Genomic DNA, 21,030 nt, shown 5'->3' on the forward strand with positions numbered 1-21,030 from the left:
TAAAGCTTTAATGTTTATAGAATAAATTCTTTAAATGATCTATATTTTTAATTTTTTTTTTGCCTAACTATACCCCAGATATTGACTCTCTTCTTTTAAATGAAGAAAATATTCAAGTTAGGAGGGTTTTGAATCCATGTCTTATATTAGGATGTGTCTGTCATTGGAAGAACAGCCTAATGAATTTTGAAAATATATAGGACATCAGACGATGTTTTTTGGGGGGTCACCTTTATTCATGAATGTCATCTGCTAAATTATATTTTGAGTTGTAATGCTGAAGTGACTCCTTACAATATCATGGAACCAGAGGACTAACCAATGAGCCTACTCCTTATAAACATGCACAGACTGATGAAAAATCGAAATGGACTTAAAAGTATGAGCATTTGCTCTGACATTTATATGAAACCAAAAGTCATTAACCAGACAAAATGAGTGTCTAACTCTTTCATGACTAGCTAAAAGAGAGTTCAAGGAATATACTTAGTAAGGAGAACAGTCATAAGTCTTGATCTCTCTATGCTGACATTTCCCCACAGTGACCTACAAAGAGATGGATCTAAGGATGCTTTGGCTTCTGTTGTCTCTGTACTTCTTGTTTTTAGCTGAAGTAATAATCACAACAGGTATCACTATGTAAGCCTTAAAGGTAAGAATGGCAAGTCATTCCAAGCCTCAGAAACAATATGAATACTGAGGTTTTCAGCCAGCCATCCTAACAGTGAAATCCCAAATTATGGCATTCAGCAGCCACTCAAGAAACTATTCCCTGAGGATTGACCTAATGACCCGGCTCAACAGGTAAGCGAGCCAAATTTGGAAGTGAATTTACTGGGATCAATTCTATGATAGAAATTGCTTTAATGTGAGCCCCACTCTCCTCTAGGACTAAGGTGTCACAGAGAGGAGTGTGCCACTGTAGTGGCAATGAGATAGATGGTCACAGCACCTACAACAGCCATGATGACTATGTGGGCACAATTCTGAATTAAGAAATACAACAAACGATCCACCTGGAAGACAGAACCAAAACATTCATTCAGAAAGCCAAATCCATCAGAATCTACACACAGTAACAAGGCAGAAGGCAACACCAGCCCCAAGCCTTCCCTCTGTTAGGCTTCTCACAAACCAGCTCTCTTCACCATATGCCCTTCTGTCACTCACAGCCAGCTGTGGCTTTGCCTACCTCCTTCAGTTCTCACTGCTCTGATCAATTGCCTCTCAGATCTTCTCTAGCTCCGCCTCTTCCTGTTCCACCCTTCTTGCTCCATCCCTTTCTATTGCATGTGACATAGACATGTGACTCAGGCTTCCATGTGACTTCAGCAGGCCACTTGGACCTACTGATGAATGGGAAAGATCTTCCCATTAAGAAGCAAAATTATATTAACAAGTAAAAATGCATTACCAATACAGCCAGTAGACATTATACATGTATCATACATACATATACATATATACATATATATACACATAGATACACATAATACAGATATACATATACACACATATACATAGATGCATACACATATATATATGTATATAAATGTGTATATATACATACATACACACACGCACATACACACATACAGGAACTTTGGCACTTCTGTTCTCATCTTATCTTAATAGTAATTATTCCTTTAAAAAACGCTAACAGATGCTAAATGGCTAAATGAAACTAGGCCACTAATTAGTAGTATGTTAACTGTTAACAGTCAGAGATCAAGCAGCATGGTGTTGCTCTCTCTCATACATAATACTCCATTAGATAACTTTACACCTTTGCCCTGCTTTACCCACTAAAACTCCACCTACTAGCTTCCTTTGCTTCCTTCAAAAAGAGATGAAATCGTATCCTCTGTAGGAGGTTCACTTCTCCATCCCCCATCACTTTCCCTCTGAGAGTATCTTTCATTTAAACATTATATAGTTTTCTCAGTTATTTACATGCTGTTCCAATTGAAATTAAGGGAAAAATAAATTTTTAAATATTTTTGGGATCACCAGAACTTAAAACAATAAATACTTTTTGACTAATTATCTCATTCCATTAAATCTCATTTAATGAATGCATATGATACTGTTTAAAAAAAATCATTTTAAGAAAAGGAATTATTTCTAATTATCTCTTTGTGTCTCTGACTATATCCTTCTGGCTATTTGTTCTGTGTCTGTCTGTCTCTCTCTTTCTGTCTCTGTCTCTCTCTGTCTGTTCCTGCCTCTGTCTCTCTCTCTCTGTACACCATGACACTGTATCTATTTAAATGTTCAACAATTAAAAAAAGTGAACATTAAAACCATGGAACTTATTAATAACTTATGCTCTAGTCCTGGTAATGTATAACAAGGTTTTAAAATAGAAATCCTTTTAAACACAGAAAAATAATAAGATTCTTCCAAAGATTTACCCTCTAAGACTAGATCTCCCAATAGTAAACATCAGTTTCTTACAGCTCCTTTCTTAGGGGCCCCTGGCAGAATGTTCTTGTTGATTTGATTATTGAAACTCTCTCATTGTTATGTATTTTCTCAAGATCCTCTAGGATTTACTTTGATATTCAGGAAAATACTTGTAATATAGTTTCTACAAAACTATGATGGTTCTTTAACAGTGCCAAAAGTATGTACAATATTGTTACTCATACAAATTTTATTAATTTGTTTTCTTGTGTGACAGGAAATTTTGTTAATGAAATAAAAACTAAATAACTTTCCCTATCCAAGATCATTACTGGGGACTTACGGAGGGATAAGAGAAATGTGGAAATTGAAAGACTGAATGATCTCACTTGTAGTTAATCCATGTTTCCATGTTGCGACATACTTTCAAATTAATAAGATGGTGTGTGAGATTTTTTGGACTTAAAAAGCAGGCAAGAAATATATCATCAATAAATGACAAATCCAAAAAAATTCTATGTTGTTTCCAGTCTATTTTCTATGATATTGCGACAAAGACAAAAACAACCAAAACCAGAACAACAACAACAAAAAGTGCCAACCTCTATTTTTTTTCTAGATTTTTTCCTTTGGTGGTGACCCAAGTGCCTGTTTTCTGCTTTTTTTTTCCCTCCACAACATTTTATATAAAGGAAGTTTTCTTTTTCGCAGATGATCTTAACAATTCCTTGCCAAGGGAGATTTACTATTTTTCAGGATCATTTTGTAACATTACATCAGACTTTATGATTCAGGGGAGTGAATCTCAACACATACACAAAACTGAAGGGAGAGGGGAATAGAGGAGCATCATGGGATAGTATCCCCCAGTGATGAAAAAAAAAAAAAAGCAAGTCAGTCAGTATGAGTTATTCAGATGGAGACACAGGTCTTTCCTATTGCCAAGTTCCAGTGAAGAAACTTTGAGTGATGAACAGATTCAGCATCAAGATGGCAACCCTGATGGCAAATCAACCACTATTGAAGACCAGCAACCATGAAAACCTTGATAAGCTTGATATTTCTCTGGATGACATCATCAAGTTGAATGAGAAGAAAGGAAGTGGAATTTTCCAAAATTGAGTAAAAGACTTAAACATACTGGTGCTTTGCAATTCATGATGAGAGTAGCCAGAGGGGGAATAGAAGAGCAGAATGATTTTGGTAACAATGATTTGGACTGAAGAGGGAGAATGAGCCCTGGAAAGAGACATTTTTATGGACTTATCACTGATCTGAAAGGTCGGATAGCAAATGGGGTTCCTAAAGAATTCAGCCTTATCAACTGACCACCTCTAAGTAAGACTACAGAGCAATATTATGCATGGTTAAAAAGGCAGACAGAACATCAGAGGCAAAAGGAAATGCAGGGGAAACCAATCCCAGCTCTCAGGAGACTTAACCAGTTAAGCAGAAGGAACAAAGTTCTAGTCAATTTCACGAGGAGTGAGACAAAATTAAATCAGCAAAAAAAAAAAAAAAAAAAAATACATGCCAGACAATCTTTCTTTTCAGAAGCTTAAAGTCCCAGGTGCACTCAGCACAACTGTCCAGGGATGGGGAAACTGTGTTCACAAAGCTACAAGTGGCTCTTCAGGTACTCAAATACAGCCCTTTGATTAAACCCAAAGTTCATAAATCACCCTGAATCCTTGAAGGAGTTCCCTAACAATTTGACATAAAGTGTTGGAAAACAGACAGGGATGATTCTGAATAAGCAATTTGGCAACCTGAAAGAATAAATAATTGTTTTCACTCAGAACAAAGAAAACTACTTTGTAGCTGACCTCTGTGGAAAAAGGGCATTTGAGTGACAACTCGTTTGAAAAGTTGAGCTGACAGAAGAAAATAATTCTTACTGCTTTTGAAATAGTATTTTATTTTTAATGTATGAAGTATTCCCCCAAGATAAAACCAGGGAAATACTGATTTATTCTTTTATCCTTTCTTTTTTAATAATATATTTATATGTGTGTGCATATATACATATATATATATATTTCACAATTACATGTCAAAACAATTTTTAGAATTCACTTTTTACAAGATTTGGAATTCCAAATTTTTTTCCTAACTGTCCCTCCCCTCCCATGTTTTGCAAATTGTAGGCAATTTGACACAGGTTGTACATGTGTTATCATATAAAACATATTTCTGTATTAGTCATAGTTGTGAAAGAAGAAACAGATCAAAGAAAAAAACAAAAGAATAAAGTGAAAAAGTATGCTTCCTTCTGAATTCAGAATCCATCAGTTCTTTATCTGGATGTGAACTGTGTTTTCCTTCTCAACTCCTCTGTACTTGTCTTGGATCATTGTCTTACTAAGAAGAGCTGAGTCATTCATAGGTGACCATTGCACAACGTTGTTAATGCTGTGTCCAATGTTTTGCTGGTTCTGCTCATTTCACGTTGTATCAGTTCATGCTAGTCTTTCCAGGTTTTTCTGAAGTCCACTTGCTCATCATTTCTTATGGAGTAATAGCATTCCATCACATTCATATACCACAACTTGCTTACCCATTCACTAACTGATGGACATTCTCTCAATTTCCAATTCTTGGCCATCACAAAAAGAGCTGCTATAAATATTTTTATACATGTGGGTCCTTTTCCCATTTTTATGATCTTTTTGGGATACCAAGAAGTGGTATTGCTGGATCAAAGTGTATGCACAGTTCTATAGCCCTTTGTTTTGGTCAGTTTACAACTGTACCAACAATGCATAAGTTTCCCAATTTTCCCACATCATCTCCAACATTTATCATTTTCTTGTTTTGTCATAGTAGCTAATCTGATAGCTGTGAGGTGGTATCTCAGAGTTGTTTTAATTTACTTTCCTCTAATCAATAGTGATCTAGAGAATTTTTTTCATATGATTAAAAAAACTTTGCTTACTTCTTCTGAAAACTCCTTGTTCATATCCTTTGACCATTTATCAATTGAAGAATGACTTCTAGTCTTATAAATTTCATTCAGTTCTCTATATATTTGATAAATGAAGTATTTATCAGAGACAATTGATGTAAAAATTATTTCTCAGCTTTCTGCTTTCTTTCCAAGGTTTTCTTTATATAAAAATTTTTTATTTTAATATAACCAAAATGATTTAACATATCATAACACCTGTAACTCACTTAACTTCTTCTTGAAGAATCTGGATGCTAGCAATCATCAACTTGGTAGCAATTCTGAAGCTATTAAATATATATATATATAATTATAATTATATACACATATAATTATATATATATGTGTTATTAAATATATAGTTTGTTTCTGGTTTAGAAAAAAACCAAAGACTGTGACAATTGGTTCCTTTTACAGATCATCCATAAAAATATTTAAATGGATATTTTCAAAGCTACTGTTTTGAAAAAAAATACTACTATCCCCCCCCCATTCTTCCCCTCACCAATCTGATTCTTCTAAGAAGACAATTTAAAGTTGTGAGTCATTAGAAATCATTTGGTTCAACCACCCACTCATGCAGGGATCCAGTTCTGTAACACAGTTATTATGATTGATTTCTAATGGTGATGGGGAGTTCTTTCCATCATGAATCAGATTCTTCCACTGATGACGAACCTAAACTTTAAGAGCATTTTTACTCTAAATGGACTGTCATCTCTCTCATTAAACTTCTACCCATTGCTCCTACTGCAGTTTTTCCTGATACAAAGAAAAAAAAAAGCTGGTTTCTTTTTACACATATGCAGTCTCAAAAAAAATCATATATATAGATATGTGTGTATGTGTGTATATATGTATGTATATGTGTGAGTGTCAGACCTATGTATATATATGTGTGTGTATATATGTCTATATATGTGCATGTATACATGTATGTGTGTACATATGTCTATATGTATAAGTTCATGTTCTTTCCCACATATGTGCCCCTAGCCATCTATGTTAATCAATTTTTCTCAAGGCTAAACATTTCCATTTGATTTTACTGGTTCTTATATAACATTATTTGCATATATTTAATCCTCCCTTACACACTGCCATTGATCAGCATCCCTTTAAGGAGTGGATACCCCAAGCTACATTCATTACTGCACAATTGGACTGCACATTAAAAGATTCAGTGGGGTCTATTTGAAAATCTTGGGATATATATGCTACGTATGAATTAGCATGAATAGGACTGTATGATACGGTAGGATGGCATAGCTTCCCTTCAAGTGGAGAAGCCTTGGATTTGAATGCCAGTTCAGACACAAATTTGGAAAGACTTAAGTTTTTATTATTAATATTATAGTCCTTCACCCAGAATTCTCTAAGAATATAAAATTTCAGAGCAGAAGCTGATTTGCATTTGTTGAAGGAATTGCTTATACCAACAAAATTACTGGTCTGGTAAAAAAAAAATGATAAAAGATGTTGTTCCATTTTAATAGCCACATCACAATGTTGAGGCATAGGGAGATTGTATTTAATAAAACTTTATAGTATCTTTTCTTCTAACATTCACTGATTTGAAGCCATTTTCCTTCATTCCTGCATTTGTGTAATTAATGTTTTGAACCTAAATATAGGAGTTAACATTTATAGCTGTTAAATTCCATCTGGTTGATTCAAACTCAATTTTCTAGTTTAATATGGTAATTTTGAATCTTGATTGTCATGTTTCATATTATCTAGCCCTGCCAGCTTTGGGTCATGCCCACTTTTGATAAATATCTCCTTTATGTCTTCTAAGTCAGTGTCAAAAGATGAAAGACCAAGGACTAATCAGTGGAGGACTTTGAAGGACTACTAGAAAACTCCCTCCAGGAAGAGGGTTTATTTTTCCCTCCTAAGATTTTTCTTTAGGACACAGTTTCCTTAATTACAAAATGAAGAGTTTGCCCTAAATAATATCTAAATTTCAATCTGACTCTAACCTTCTCTAATCTATCATTTTATTTCATTCAACTAAGTTGACAAATCCATAATTAGCCAAAAAAGAAAAGAAAAGCAAATAGGACTCAAATAGGACTAAATACTTTGGTAAAGTTGAAAAAACAAAATCAAGAATAAGTTTACTAATGTATTTAGGATTTGATTACACATCAACACCTATAAAACTACCTCACACTTGAAGAACATTGTGGGTTAATGGATAAGGCTTAACTAAAAAACAAAGCTCATATATTTCCACTTATGTATATTTTTTTTATTTGTGCACATATAATACAAGTAATTTTAAAGCAAATTACATTTAATTAAATAGAATAGTAAAATGAGAGACACCCCCCCCCACACACACACACAGACACAGATAAATACAGTGATACGTTCTACTTGGGTTTCCATCCTATTGGATTTGGTCCCTTATTCTCAGTTTGCAGGGTGTTTGGGGGATGTAGGAGATTCACTGCAACACAAAAGAACTACAACTGTTAGCTTATTATTATACACAAATGCTATATCCTAGGTATTAATTTCCAATTCAACAATCATTCACTGATCACTTATTATATGTTTAGATTATTTCCATAGCCTCCTAATAGGTCTCCCTGGCTCAAGTCTTTTACCACTCTAGTTCATCTTATAAACACTGCAAGGAAAGAAAATTTTCTTAAGTGTAGATCTGACTATGTGACTTCCCTGTTTAAACATCTTCAGTGGCTTCTTAATACCTTTAGGATAAAAGATGAATTCCTCTGCTTAGCCTTTAAAGCCCTTCATAACCTGATCACAACCTATATTTCCAGGCTCACCAAACGTTACTCCCTTTCTCAAACGCTCTCATTGATCCAAATGAGTCACATCACTTTTCTTCATCAAAAACAAATAAAAAACCCAAAGCATTATACCTACTAATTTCACATGTGTTGTGTGTGTGTGTGTGTGTGTGTATATATGTATATATATATACATATATATGCATATATATGTATATATATAGATATATAGATATAATCTTTGCATTGTTCAAGACCCTGTCTGAAATGAATTTCCTCCTTAATTCTTCCTTTTTGAATACTTAATTTAAAATGCAGCTGCTGCCCATCCCCATCCCCATCTTCTGTGTAAAGCTTTTCTTGATCCCTGCAACTCACTGAGCCCTCCCTCCTAAATAAGCTTTTATTTTATTTAACAATTTTTAATGTAGTGGAACTAATTAACTTTGTGTATGTGTGTATATATATATGTATATGTATACATGCACACATATGTAGACATACACCCACATATACTTCCTTTCTCCACTATAATAACACGATTGTCTTCAAGTATGGACTGTTTCATTCTTGGTTCTTGAATCCCTAGTGCCCACTACTGTAGTCCGGCACACAGAAGGAGATTAATAAATTCTTATTGATTGACATTTTCGTGCAAAGATCTGTCCTAATCACTAGGGAGATTCTTTCCACTTTGAAGTTTCTCAGTACAGAAATAGAACAAACACAGTTTCTAATCTCAAGAAGTTTATAATCAAATTAATTAATTTATCAGAAGATAATAAGGCAAATACTAAATGTTACCTCCACTACTAGGCCTTTTCTTATTAGTAACCTTTACCTCATTATTTTCTATGCATATTTTCTTTTCCCTAATACAATGCATATGCCAATGATGTTATGAATTTTTTTTTTTATCTTTAGATTCCTAGGGCCTACTAGAATGTCCTCTATATAGTGAAAGTTTAGTAAATGCTTGTTAAATGGAATGGAATGGAAGTACTACATACAGAGCATTGTGTAAGGGACAAAGTCACAGATCTCAAGGGACTGACAATCTAATAGAGAGGAAGCTAAGTCAACAAATAACCAAGATAAAAGGGAAAGTGAATTAAAACAAAAGGAAGAGCTCCAGGGAAATTCTATGCAGAATTTGAGGAAAGATAATAAGATAATGAATATTGGAGGAGTATCAGGGATATGTCAAATGGGGACATTTAGTTAATTGGACATGTAAATTGGATGAAGGGAAAAATATTATACTGGTTAATCACTTTGAGTGATCAAGATCTGAAAACAATGATTAGTCACTTCTAGAAGTTCAACGAAAGGTGTGTGTGTGTGTGTGTGTGTGTGTGTGTGTGTGTGTGTGTGTGTGTGTGTGTGTGTGTGGCATTATTAGTGAGGTAGAATTGACTGTGGTAATAGAGGTGTCTCACCCAGTATTTTGTAGCATGAGAGATGAACCATACAGTGCTTGCCACTTTTATCATCTGTGACATTTTGACATGCAGATATTGCAATTTTTTTTGCACAAAAAGAAACATGTAATTGTTATAAAGCACTACTCTGAAATTAGTCTGATTATTCAATTTGATTTAAAATGTCATCTCATAAAGGTTATGTTCAATAGTGAAGATTAAATTCATGTGGCCATATGTTAGAAAAATCTTATCAGTTGAAGATTATAAAGTTAAAAATTTCCACAAGAAATCTATCTTGCCTTTTTTTCTTAAACCATTGCCTCTCAATTAAAATATCATTAAATTAAACTCACGAATTGTAATTTATTATGGTAAATGTATCCCACAAATGGCAAAGCATTCCATCTAAAGATTTGGTAGTAGCATTTTTGATTTAAAAAAAAAAAAATCCATGAAATCTACCAGCATGCTAGAAGTGAAGAATCAGCAAAGAGGATTATTGTTTTACCCTAATAATAATGTAACCATTAAGAGAATGCCATTTTCCAATTGCAATTACATGCCCTAGTTTTAAAGGCACTATCATTTACAATAATTTGGCAGATTTGGTCCATATTTCTTTCAGGAATTTATTTCTTCATTATGCCTCAAAACAAATTTATGGTGCATTTATGTTGGTGAAGATAATTTGCTTAGTTTATTGTGAATGGAAATCAGTAATTACACACAATCCCATTTTCTATAGACATAAAGTTAATTCATGGTAGTAATTTTACACACTATATTAGCTTGCGTTAGTTATGATGAAAATGTTACTATGGCAAATGCCTCTAACAGCATAATTTCCTTGGACTTGATGAAAAAGGAAACATTGACTTAGTAATATCACTTTTGGGGTTGATTTTGTGACAAGCATGTAGATTAATACTTCAGTTTTTGGTAAGATTATGGTCCACACCATACTAGCCAACACTCAAGCTAAAACAAATTAAAGCAAACCAAAGCAACTTTCAATGCCTTCCCTAACTTTTGAAGTGTAGGTTTTAATTTTCTGCAAGATTCAAATATACATATTCTGCAGTCTCCTTGAAGAATGGAGATGATCCTGGATTTTGGAAGTCCATGCAAGTTCTAGTAGATTCAGCCTATGGAGGCAGCTTGGTATAGTGTATCTAACATTAGACTTGGACTCAGGAAAGAGCTGGGCTCAAATAGAGCTGATGCATATCAGCATTGAAAGCATGAAGTCTCTGAAACTTAATTTTTCCATCTGTAAATTGTAAATCCTACACTGCAGGATTATAGTTAGGGTTAAATGAAATAGTGTGTGTAAAACACTTCAGGACACTAATATTCATTATTATTGCCAAACCCTCAAACCTTCAATTATGGATCTCACTGAAAGCTGTGCATCTTTCATTAGAGGACTAGCTTTTCACCAGAAGGTTGCACATTAAGTGATTATTTTGTTCATTCGTTTCTTTGTTTGGCCATGTATGCTTGGGACTCAAAGAACCTGTAAATTTACCAGCTAGTGCATATTCACAGTATTCTGCTTTATCCAGGATTTTACAATCAACACTAAATCCAAGAGCAACCCCATTTTCACCTTAAGGAGAATGATAACTTTGAAAAATCTTGGGCACACCAACAATTTACTTAAGCTAATCCAAATTGACTCTGTAACCAATTTGCAAAGGATATGCTTGGATCCAAGTATTTTCATGTTCTGAGCATTTGTAGTGTATTCCATTCTCTAAATCATGATATCCTTGCTCCATTAACATTATAATATTCTATCCTTGCTTTTTCTTTTTTACTTGTGTCTCTCTCTTTCTCTTTCTCCCTTCTGTCTCTTCCCCATACTTAATCTGACTGTTGACCACTAACATTATTTCCTTTCTCATAACCATCCTCTTGCCCTTAGGTTGCTATAGGGATATTGTCAGGTGCATCTTGGCATAACCACTCTGAACCTTCCATGGGAGTGGCATATTGATGTATTCTTTCATGAGGTGGTGATAAAATGACCTGTCCTAACAAAGCTAATAATACCTTATTCCCTATATCAAAACAGCAACCCAAACCAGTCGCAGATGTATGTTCCCTGGTCCAATTTCATGTAATCATTCCACCACAAATTCTTCAAGGCTTCTAATTTCCCATCTAAACGCCAGCCTCAGCAACACTGAAGCACTAGGTGAGTCTGAGTTATATACTGTCATTGCTACCTGCCTACATTTGTCCCACTGGGATGTCATAGAAGGACATATGGCTCATAGGGTCTAGGGATGATGTGATGATGTTAAAGGCACAAGACCTAATGGAGTCCTCTCCTCTCATTCAAATCATTGAAGCTAATATTTTTCATTTTAAGTATAGAAATAGGAAAATATGTGTTGAACACATAAGAATTTTCAAAATTGACTAAGCCTTTTGGAATAAGTTTTTATCATCACCAGTGTTCCTCTTCTTAATATGGTGAACTTGGTATCCTCTGAGAGCATATTCTGTTAATATCCCTACATATATGAAATATTACTTTTCTTATGATTAATAATAGCATGTAATCCAGCCTAATTTAGCTCTTGACTTTATTCCTTTATTTCATAGTATGAAAACAAGATATAATTGCTTTCAGAGTTCTTTGGCTAGCATGGGAAAAGTATAAAGCTTTGACTCTCTCCACAAGTGTTTGCAATATAATAAAATGGATCTCTGATAAAATTAAATTCAAAAGTAGCATGAAGCTTGTTTTTTATTTTGTTTTGCTTCCCCGCCATTGCCAAGAGTTTACTATCATCTCCTACTTCTCTTGAAATGCTGAGGGGGCAGTAACTTATCTATATACACTATTTCTGTTTAAGCTTTCAAATAAGCAGTGAAAGCTAATATGCTGGTTCCCCCAATATTTTTCACTGCCTCTATCAATATTTCAAAAGTAACAGGACAAAGGTGAACTGCTTTCATAATGCTGCCGGTGATATTGCTATCAGTCTCACAATATTCACATTAATATCAATCACCTTCAAGGTTTTGGGTCTTTTTACCTCACTAGTCACTCTCTTTACATAAGTAGTGACTATTTAGGGCTCAAAAGGCTGCTATACCATCTCATCTCTTGTTATTCTCACTCAACTACTCTCAGCAGCAACTGAACACAAATGTCACGATAGCTTCCAGTTCATACCTTGATCACCATGTGATCTCTTCAGTCCATGCTTTGTACTATATTCTTGACACACTACAATAAAGGTTCTGTATTTTGCATGATCGCACCAAACAATGATCCAAAGAAACAAGTGAAGGTCTTAATTATCTTTTAAAGCCATGGAAATAACTAATAGTCATGGGCAACCATAAACCCCTTTCACCCATCTTGCACAACTGCTTACCTTTGAACTCAAGTTTCTCAGAGACATATCTCTATGATCTTCAAGGAGTCTCCTGGCAATCTCCTTTCAAGGATCTTCATCATCCTAATTGCTCACCTCTGAATTTCCTTCTGCTTTTCCATTCCTTTAAAATAGTATACACAGCATATGCAATACTTTATAAATCTGGAAGAGAGTACAATAAGATTATCATCTACTACATTGCAGAAACTCTAAACCTCTTAATATAGAGTGATTAAATTAAGTTTTTGACTACATTATTGTACTATTGACTCAGTTTTGCACAAGGGAAGCTAGGTGGTACAGTGGATAGTGTGCTTAGCCTGGAGTCAGGAAGACCTGAGTTCAAATCTGACATCAAACTCTTACTAGTTATGTGACCCTCGGCAAATCATGTATCACCTTTGCCTCAGTTTCTTCATTTGTTAAATGAGCTGGAGTATCACTCCAACACTCCCAAATGGGGTTACAAAGAATTGGACAGGACTGAAAGAAATGAATAACAATAACAAAGATATCCCAGATCTATTTCATAGGAATTTTTTAACAAACTGTTATGAATTGTGATATATAGAAGCTACATTTTACAACTATATTTTTGGCATAAAGATTTGGGTGTCACTACTACTTTTCAGTATAAAATAAAATTGTCTTTCACTCTGATTTATTTCACTTCAGCAAAGTTTTAGCAAAATTACATTACTATATTTTAAATATCTACATAGTAATTCCAAGCATTAAAGTCAGTGTGCTATAGTGAATAGAAGTCTATCCTTAAAACAAAGAAGATTTAAATGTCTTGACTATTTGATACTTAGAAATTGTAGAAGAAATTTATTGTCTTGGGAGATCCCCATGCTAATGAAATCATAAGTTCATTCCCTATCTCTATTTCCAAGCATATTGAATCATTTGAGGGTCTATCAAATCAAGTTGCCACCAGTGTTCATAGAGAGACAAAATCAGATGAACTTCACGTATGAGATATTCATAACTGTACAGCAATTTCAGATTATTTTTTATCTTTATTTTTAAAAATTTATTTATTTATTTTTAGTTTTCGACATTCATCTCCATAAGATCTTGAGTTCCAAATTCTCTTCACATCTCTCCTCCCCCCACTCCCAGGCACTGTGCACTTTGACCACCTCTTCCCCCAATCTGCCTTCCACTCTATCACACCCCTCTGTTCCCCTATCTCTATCCCCTTCCTTTTCTTGTAGGGCAAGACAGACCTCTGTACCCCACCACCTGCATCTCTTATTTCCCAAGTGCATGCAAAAACAATTCTCAACATTCCTTCCTTAAACTTTGAGTTCTAACTTCTCTCCCTTCCTCTCCATTCATCCTCACTGAGAAGGCAAGCAATTTAATACAGGCTATACATGTGTAGTTATGCAAAAGACTTCCATAATAATCATGTTGTGAAAGACTATATTTCCCTCCATCCTATCCTGTCCCTCATTTATTCTGTTCTCTTTTTTGCCTTTGTCCTCCCCAAAAGTGTTTACTTCTAATGACTCCCTCCTCCCATTTGCTTTCCCTTCTATCGCACCCCCACACCCCACTTGTCCCCTTCACCTCTACTTTCCTGTAATGTAAGATAGATTGTCATACAAAATTGAGTGTGCATGTTATTCCCTCCTTAAGCCAAATGTGATGAGAGTAAGCTTTACTTTTTCCCTCTCATCTCCCCCCCTTCTCCCTCCATCAAAAAAGCTTTTTCTTGTCTCTTTTATGAGAGATAATTTGCCCCATTCCATTTCTCCCTTTCTCCTCCCAATATATTTCTCTCTCACCCCTGCATTTTATTTATTTTTAGATATCATCCCTTCCTATTCAACCTCACCTGTGCTCTTTCTGTGTGTATGTATATAATTTCTCCAACTACTCAAATACTGAGAAAGGTCTCAAGAGTTACAAATATTATCTTTCCAGGTAGGAATATAAACAGTTCAACTTTAGTAAGTCCTTTAGGACTTCTCTTTCTTATTTACCTTTCATGCCTCTCTTGATTCTTGTGTTGGAAAGTCAAATTTTCTATTCAGCTCTCGTCTTTTCATCAAGAATTCTTGAAGTCCTCTATTTCACTGAATGACCATTTCTTCCCCCTGAAGTATTATATTCAGTTTTGTTGGGTGGTGATTCTTGGTTTAATTCTAGTTCCTTTGACTTCTGGAATATCATATTCCCAGCTCTTCAATCCCTTAATGTAGAAGCTCATAGATCTTGTATTATCCTGATTGTATTTCCGCAGTACTCAAATTATTTCCTTCTGGCTGCTTGCAGTATTTTCTCCTTGATCTAGGAACTCTGAAATTTGACTACAGTATTCCTAGGAGTTTTTCTTTTCAGATCTCTTTTAGGAGGTGATCAGTTGATTCTTTCAACACTTATTTTACCCTCTGCTACTTCAATATCAGGGAAGTTTTCCTTGATAATTTCATGAAAGATGATGTCTAGGTTCTTTTCTGATCATTGTTTTCAGGTAGTCCCATAATTTTAAAAACTGTCTCTCCTGGATCTATTTTCCATGTCAGTTGCTTTTGCAATGAGGTATTTCACATTGTCTTCAAATACTTTGCATTCTTTTTGTTTTGTTTTATAATTTCTTGGTCTCATAAAGTCCTTAGCTTCCATCTACTCCATTCAAATTTTTAAAGAACTATTTTCTTCAGTGAGCTTTTGAAACTCCTTTTCCTTTTGGCTAATTCTGCTTTTTAAAGCATTCTTCTCTTCATTCACTTTTTGTACCTCTTTTGTCATTTGGGTAAGTCTATTTTTTTTCAGGTTTTGCTCTGCTTTATTGTTACTGAGAACATGAACTGTCCATCTGAGAAAGGGGAACCTCATTACCTGGTTAAGTCCACTAGGCAGCTTTCAGGGTCCACACTGAGAGACTAATGTGAAGAAGGAAGGAGAGGACTCCACATTTAGGGGAAGAATGTGGAAAGGGGCAGGTCCATGAGCCTGGAAAGGCAGGTGAAAAGAATACTGTGGAGACCTTTAAATGTCAGACTGATCACCTTGTAGCTGATTCTAGAAGGAAGAGAGAGTCACTGAATGTCTTTGAGTCCAAGTGGGACACAGCCAAATCTGTCCCTGTGGAAAATGACTTTGGTAACTGTGGAGAAAGAAGTGGACAAAGAAGAAATAAGTTTTGAGGTCACTTTTTGTTGAGATGAGAGCTGATTAGGGAGGGGAAGAGAAGAAAATTAGGCTGGAGGCCACATAAGTGAAGAGAAGGTAGGTGGGGTGAGAAGAAACATCTGCTTGTTGCTCTGTTATGGCACTCCTCTTTCTGGCTGACCCATTCTGAGCAGGTGCTACCTGGTGAAGGTCCTCAAGGGTGGCAGGAGTGAACAAAGGCTGGGAAAACTTTGCACACTTCATCTCTTCATGTCCTCATTCCCCTCTCCCTCCCCCAACTCCTGTGAAGAAAAGTCTATGTCTATTGCTTCAAATTTGGGAGACCATTACTGCCCCCATTTTACAAAATAGGAAATGGAGGCCCAAAGAGGTCACGTGACTTGTTGAAGATCACAGGACACTTGTAAATGTCAAAAACAGGCACCTAATGCTCTCAAGTAGAGACTCTGCATGGATTGGAGCCCCTTTGGGTGCTCTAGGCCAGTTTCAAAGCTGTGCAGGGAAGATGCTCCTGGAGCACACCTGGAATACCCAGGCCAGGCCACTAGGGAAGGGCCAGGTTCTCACTTCTTTTTCCTCTGGATGACAATCCAATTATCATCAGCAGCTTCATGTCCAAGGAAGGCCAAGCTAGTGGCAGATGATGGACCAGTCTGGGCATCATAGGGTAGGGTAGGGGTTTCCCTGCTGTCAGTCACCTCCATTTCCTCATCTCCCCCATCTATTTCTTCCTCCTGGTCTGAGTCATCATTGGTCTGGTCAACTGTCTGAGACTCCATAGCTTTGACATCCTTCTGCTTCTGACCCATCTGAAAGATGAACTCTCTCAGCAAGAGTTCCTCACCACTCTGGCAGTATCTGAACATAGTCTGGAGCTGCTGGCTTACCTGGGGCAGGCTTTCATCTTCTATCACAGTATCAAATTCGGTGCTCATGTTGTCAGCCAGGAAGTCCTCCACCTCATCCTGCTCCAGGTCAGTGTTCTGGATGAAATAGTCCTGGACAGCTCCCCTGAAACACAGGGTCTTCTCGTGGCTGTGGGCTCCCCTGAAGCTGTTCTCCACAGCGATCTGCAGCACTGGCCAGGCCTCCAGCACCACCCAAACATCAGTGCCAAACAAGGCCCACGCCTGCTCTGCAGACACCACCATGTCTGATCCCCTCACTGCCAGTCCCAAGAGACTGGTCCCAGTACCAACATATTTTAAAGGTGTTATTTTCTTCAGCATTTTTTTTGGGTCTGCTTTAGCAAGCTGTTGAGTCTCTTTTCATGATTTTCTTGCATCTTTCTCATTTCTCTTCCCAAATTACCTCCACCTCTCTTACTTGATTTTCAAAAGCCTTTTTGATCTCTTCCATGGCCTAAAACCATTGCATATATTTTTTGGAGGTTTTTAATGTAGAAACCTTGACTTTTATGTCTTCTTCTGATGCTACCCTTTGTTCTTCCTCATCTGAAATGATGGAAGAAAAAACTTTTTTACTAAGAAATTAGCCATCTATAGTCTTATTTTTCCCCTTGTTTAGGTATTTTCCCAGTCACTTACTTTACTTTTGAGTCCTTTGTCAAGTAGATGGTATCTGTAAGTTCTCAGTTCCTCCAAAGTGGCACAATCAAGGAGTGGAGTTTTCTGCTCTCCTGGCCTGTGCTCTGGTCTGGGAGCAACCATAAGCTTTTCTGCCCAGGATCTGTTAGTAGGATTCCCTCTCTCCAGAGCTTCCATGAGCTCTACCATGCCAGCACTCCTCATCACCCCAGGACTACCACTCAGAACTGAGACCCAGATCAGCTGCTGGTTTCTACCAGGGTCTTTAGGCAGAGAGCTCCAAAAATGGATACTGCTGCCACCACCCTGGGGTTAGTGTTAAGGCTGGACCCTGCTCCCTCCTCAACCAGGTGAAAGAACTTTCTCACTGACCTTTGAAACTGTCTTAGGCCTTTGTGAGTTGAGAAATCTGGGAACTGCAGCTGCTACCAGTGATTCTGTGCACTGAAGCCTGCTCCAGTCCTGTTTGGGCTGTGCCTCATGGCCAAGGCTGAGCTGTGCTATGCTCCAAGCCTGGTGTGATAGACCTCTCTTGGTGGCTTTCCAGGCTGTCTTGGGCTGGAAATCTTTTTTACTCTGTCATTTTGTGGCTTCTGCTGCTCTAGAATATTTAGAGTCATTTTTTCAGGTATTTTATAGGCTATGGGGGTAGAGTTAGAGCTAGAAAAGGTCCATCCTCCTACTTCACTGTCTTGGCTCTGCCCCCCACCTTTAGAATTGTAAGGTACTTCACATATATAATTGGTACATAGAACACTTTGTTGCCCTCTTTCTGTGCTTCATCTTGAATGTTGTTCCTATTGTTGTTGTTGAGCATTTTCAGTTGTAGCAAACTCTTAATGACCTCATTGGAAGGTTTCTTAGGGAAGATATTAGAGATATTGGAGTGGTTTGCCATTTTTTTTTCTCCAGCTCATTTTACAGATGAAGAAAATGAGGCAAATAGAGTTAAGTGACTTGTCTAGGGTTACAGGTTTACTAAGTGTCTGAGGCCAGATTTGAATTCAAGTTCCAGGACTCTATCTACTGCACCACCTAGCTTCCCTGTGCATCCAGAATATATGGTTATTTTAAAGTATAATGAAGTAAATGCCTGTAGAAGAATGTTTTATGAACAATTGTTAATTTGTACCATGAGAAGACTCAGAAAAAGGAAAGACAAGAGTATTTGTTATCCTCAAATTGATACTGGGGAAAACTAGATTGTTGTAGGTTGAATGGTTGATTAAAAGTCATATGGCACATTAATGTGTGGGGGCAGATCTGAGATGAAAAGATCATAGCTTTTTTACTGTCCTTTATATACATTTTCTGAGCTATTCAATAACCACCTAATATAATCTGTGCTGGACAATACAAAAATGATTTTCATGAGGTCAAGTTCTTAAGTAATGTCAAAATAGTTGGAGGATTTAATTTGAATTTATTTAATTCCATATATTATGCAATTTTTCTCTAAGAAGGTTAAATGAATAGTTTTGCATGTTTAGTTGTCTGATCACTAAAGGACTGAGAGTCTACTCTGTTTCTCATAAGCTTCCTAACATGAAGAGCCTACCCTTATTTATCAATTATTAAAAATCCTGACTATATAAATTGCCCACTACATTATTAACAATAGACATAACAATAAAATCTACATATCTTAATCTATTACTGAAACTCTGTCACTGTTTTGATGCTTGATAACATTTCTCAGTCCATTTAGTCTTTCTTTTTCTTTAGTACTATTCACTTGTTTAAGTTAATTTTTGAACTAATAAAAGTATTTCTTCATTCTGGAATGACATATTTTACAATGATTACTTTTATCTTTTTGTTGAGGTGTACTGTTTGACATAATGTTTCAACTCATCTTTACCCCATTCTTTCAGGTTAAAAATTGATATTCAAGAGTTCTGAATATGAAACATTAAAGAGTCAAGATTTCTTCTTTTTGTTATGACTGTGAAGATGAAAAAAATATTTATATACATGTATATATTTGCATATACATGTATTTTATATATATATATATATATATATATACACATATGAATACAAACACACATCATTTCAGTATTTTCCTTGAAGATGAAGCAACCGTTCTAGAGCATATTATCCATTTTCTTTGATAAAGCACTGAATTCCTTAGGGATCAATTGTATTAACTTTCTTTGTATATCATTTCACACACAAAAAAATGGAAAGGCATGAAGTAAGATTTCTAACATGACTGTCTTTGAGGAAGTTTCCCTGTTTTGCCCAGTTCTGTATTCCTTGCTTTTAATGATAATATTGAACCCTTATGTGACAAAATACCCATTTCCTTTTCATTATAGACTATCAAGCCTTAGCTCAAGTGGATGATCTGGCTGTAAGACATTAAATTTGGAATTACCCACATCTGCAGAATTAGAGACCTTTCCAGTGACAGAGTGAAGGCAACATTTTAGCCTTCAGAGAGAGATAAATGGAGTTACACCACAAAAGAATTTTCATAAGAGATCACTTGAAAATGTTTCTACTCTGAAGAGACATGAAAATGAAAATAGATAACTTGGTCAGGCAAAAATTTTAAGGTTTTCCAGCATTGTGAATAATATAGACAAAATGATAGTGCCTGTTCTTGAGTATCTTACCATCTAACTCTTTGTAGAGACTCATTCAGCAAATGTTTAATTTGGCAAATATTTATTTAACACATACCACATGCAAAGCTGACTGCTTGAGAAGAGCCAAAGATGAGTCAAACGTTCATTTATCACTTCAAAGAGCTTATGGTATGGTTGGAAAGAAATGATCACAAGGCTTATACACAAAACCATAAAAATACTCAAGAGTATAGCAAGTTTTTAAAAGAAAAACAAAGATCACAAAAGAGGAATAAGGAAAGGCTTTATGGAAGATATGTTGTTAGAGCTATTTCTTGACCAATGGGCAAGATTTCATTGTTTTCTTTCTCTAGTGTATTGCTGAGAGTGGCAAAGTAGAAAGAGAACTTGCTTTTGTATCAGAATTCTTCAAAGTTTGAACTCTACCAGTTACTAATTGTGTGGTTTGAACAAGTCACTCAACCTATTTTTGCCTCAGTTTCATTATCTGTAAAATGAAAGGCTTGAACTAGATGGCATCTAAAGTCCCTTCCAGCTCTGCATATTTGGTCCTATGATTTTGATAAACAGAATTTCTGGAAAGGACATTTCAAGAGTTTGGAGCAGTATGGAGGGAGGAAGTCATGGAATTTAAAAAGGAGAGAAAATACTCTTACACTTTCAGAACTATAAAGTCAGGAATTTTTTCAAAGTTTTGTATTTTATCTAGCACTGAACATAGGGTTCTTATGTAATGTTTAATAAATGTTTCTTTAATTTATTTAGATGGGATGGTAATTTCAATCATATTTGGAGCATAGAA

General features: G+C 35.8%; 1 protein-coding gene and 1 pseudogene across 1 annotated transcript; one reads left to right on the top strand and one right to left on the bottom strand.

Annotated features, from left to right (window-relative positions):
- Window positions 1–3,396: 3,396 nt before the first annotated feature.
- LOC140519798 (UAP56-interacting factor pseudogene) lies at window positions 3,397–3,968 on the top strand (annotated as a pseudogene).
- Window positions 3,969–16,650: 12,682 nt separating this feature from the next.
- LOC140528296 (pre-rRNA-processing protein TSR2 homolog) lies at window positions 16,651–17,238 on the bottom strand. Its single transcript, XM_072646018.1, has 2 exons — window positions 16,975–17,238; window positions 16,651–16,896 (listed from the first exon to the last, which is right to left on the bottom strand). Exons 1-2 carry the CDS (start codon window positions 17,236–17,238, stop codon window positions 16,651–16,653), a joined length of 510 nt encoding a protein of 169 aa, XP_072502119.1.
- Window positions 17,239–21,030: the final 3,792 nt, after the last annotated feature.

Source organism: Notamacropus eugenii, chromosome 1, assembly GCF_028372415.1.
Source record: "Notamacropus eugenii isolate mMacEug1 chromosome 1, mMacEug1.pri_v2, whole genome shotgun sequence".
NCBI classification, from domain to species: domain Eukaryota; kingdom Metazoa; phylum Chordata; class Mammalia; order Diprotodontia; family Macropodidae; genus Notamacropus; species Notamacropus eugenii.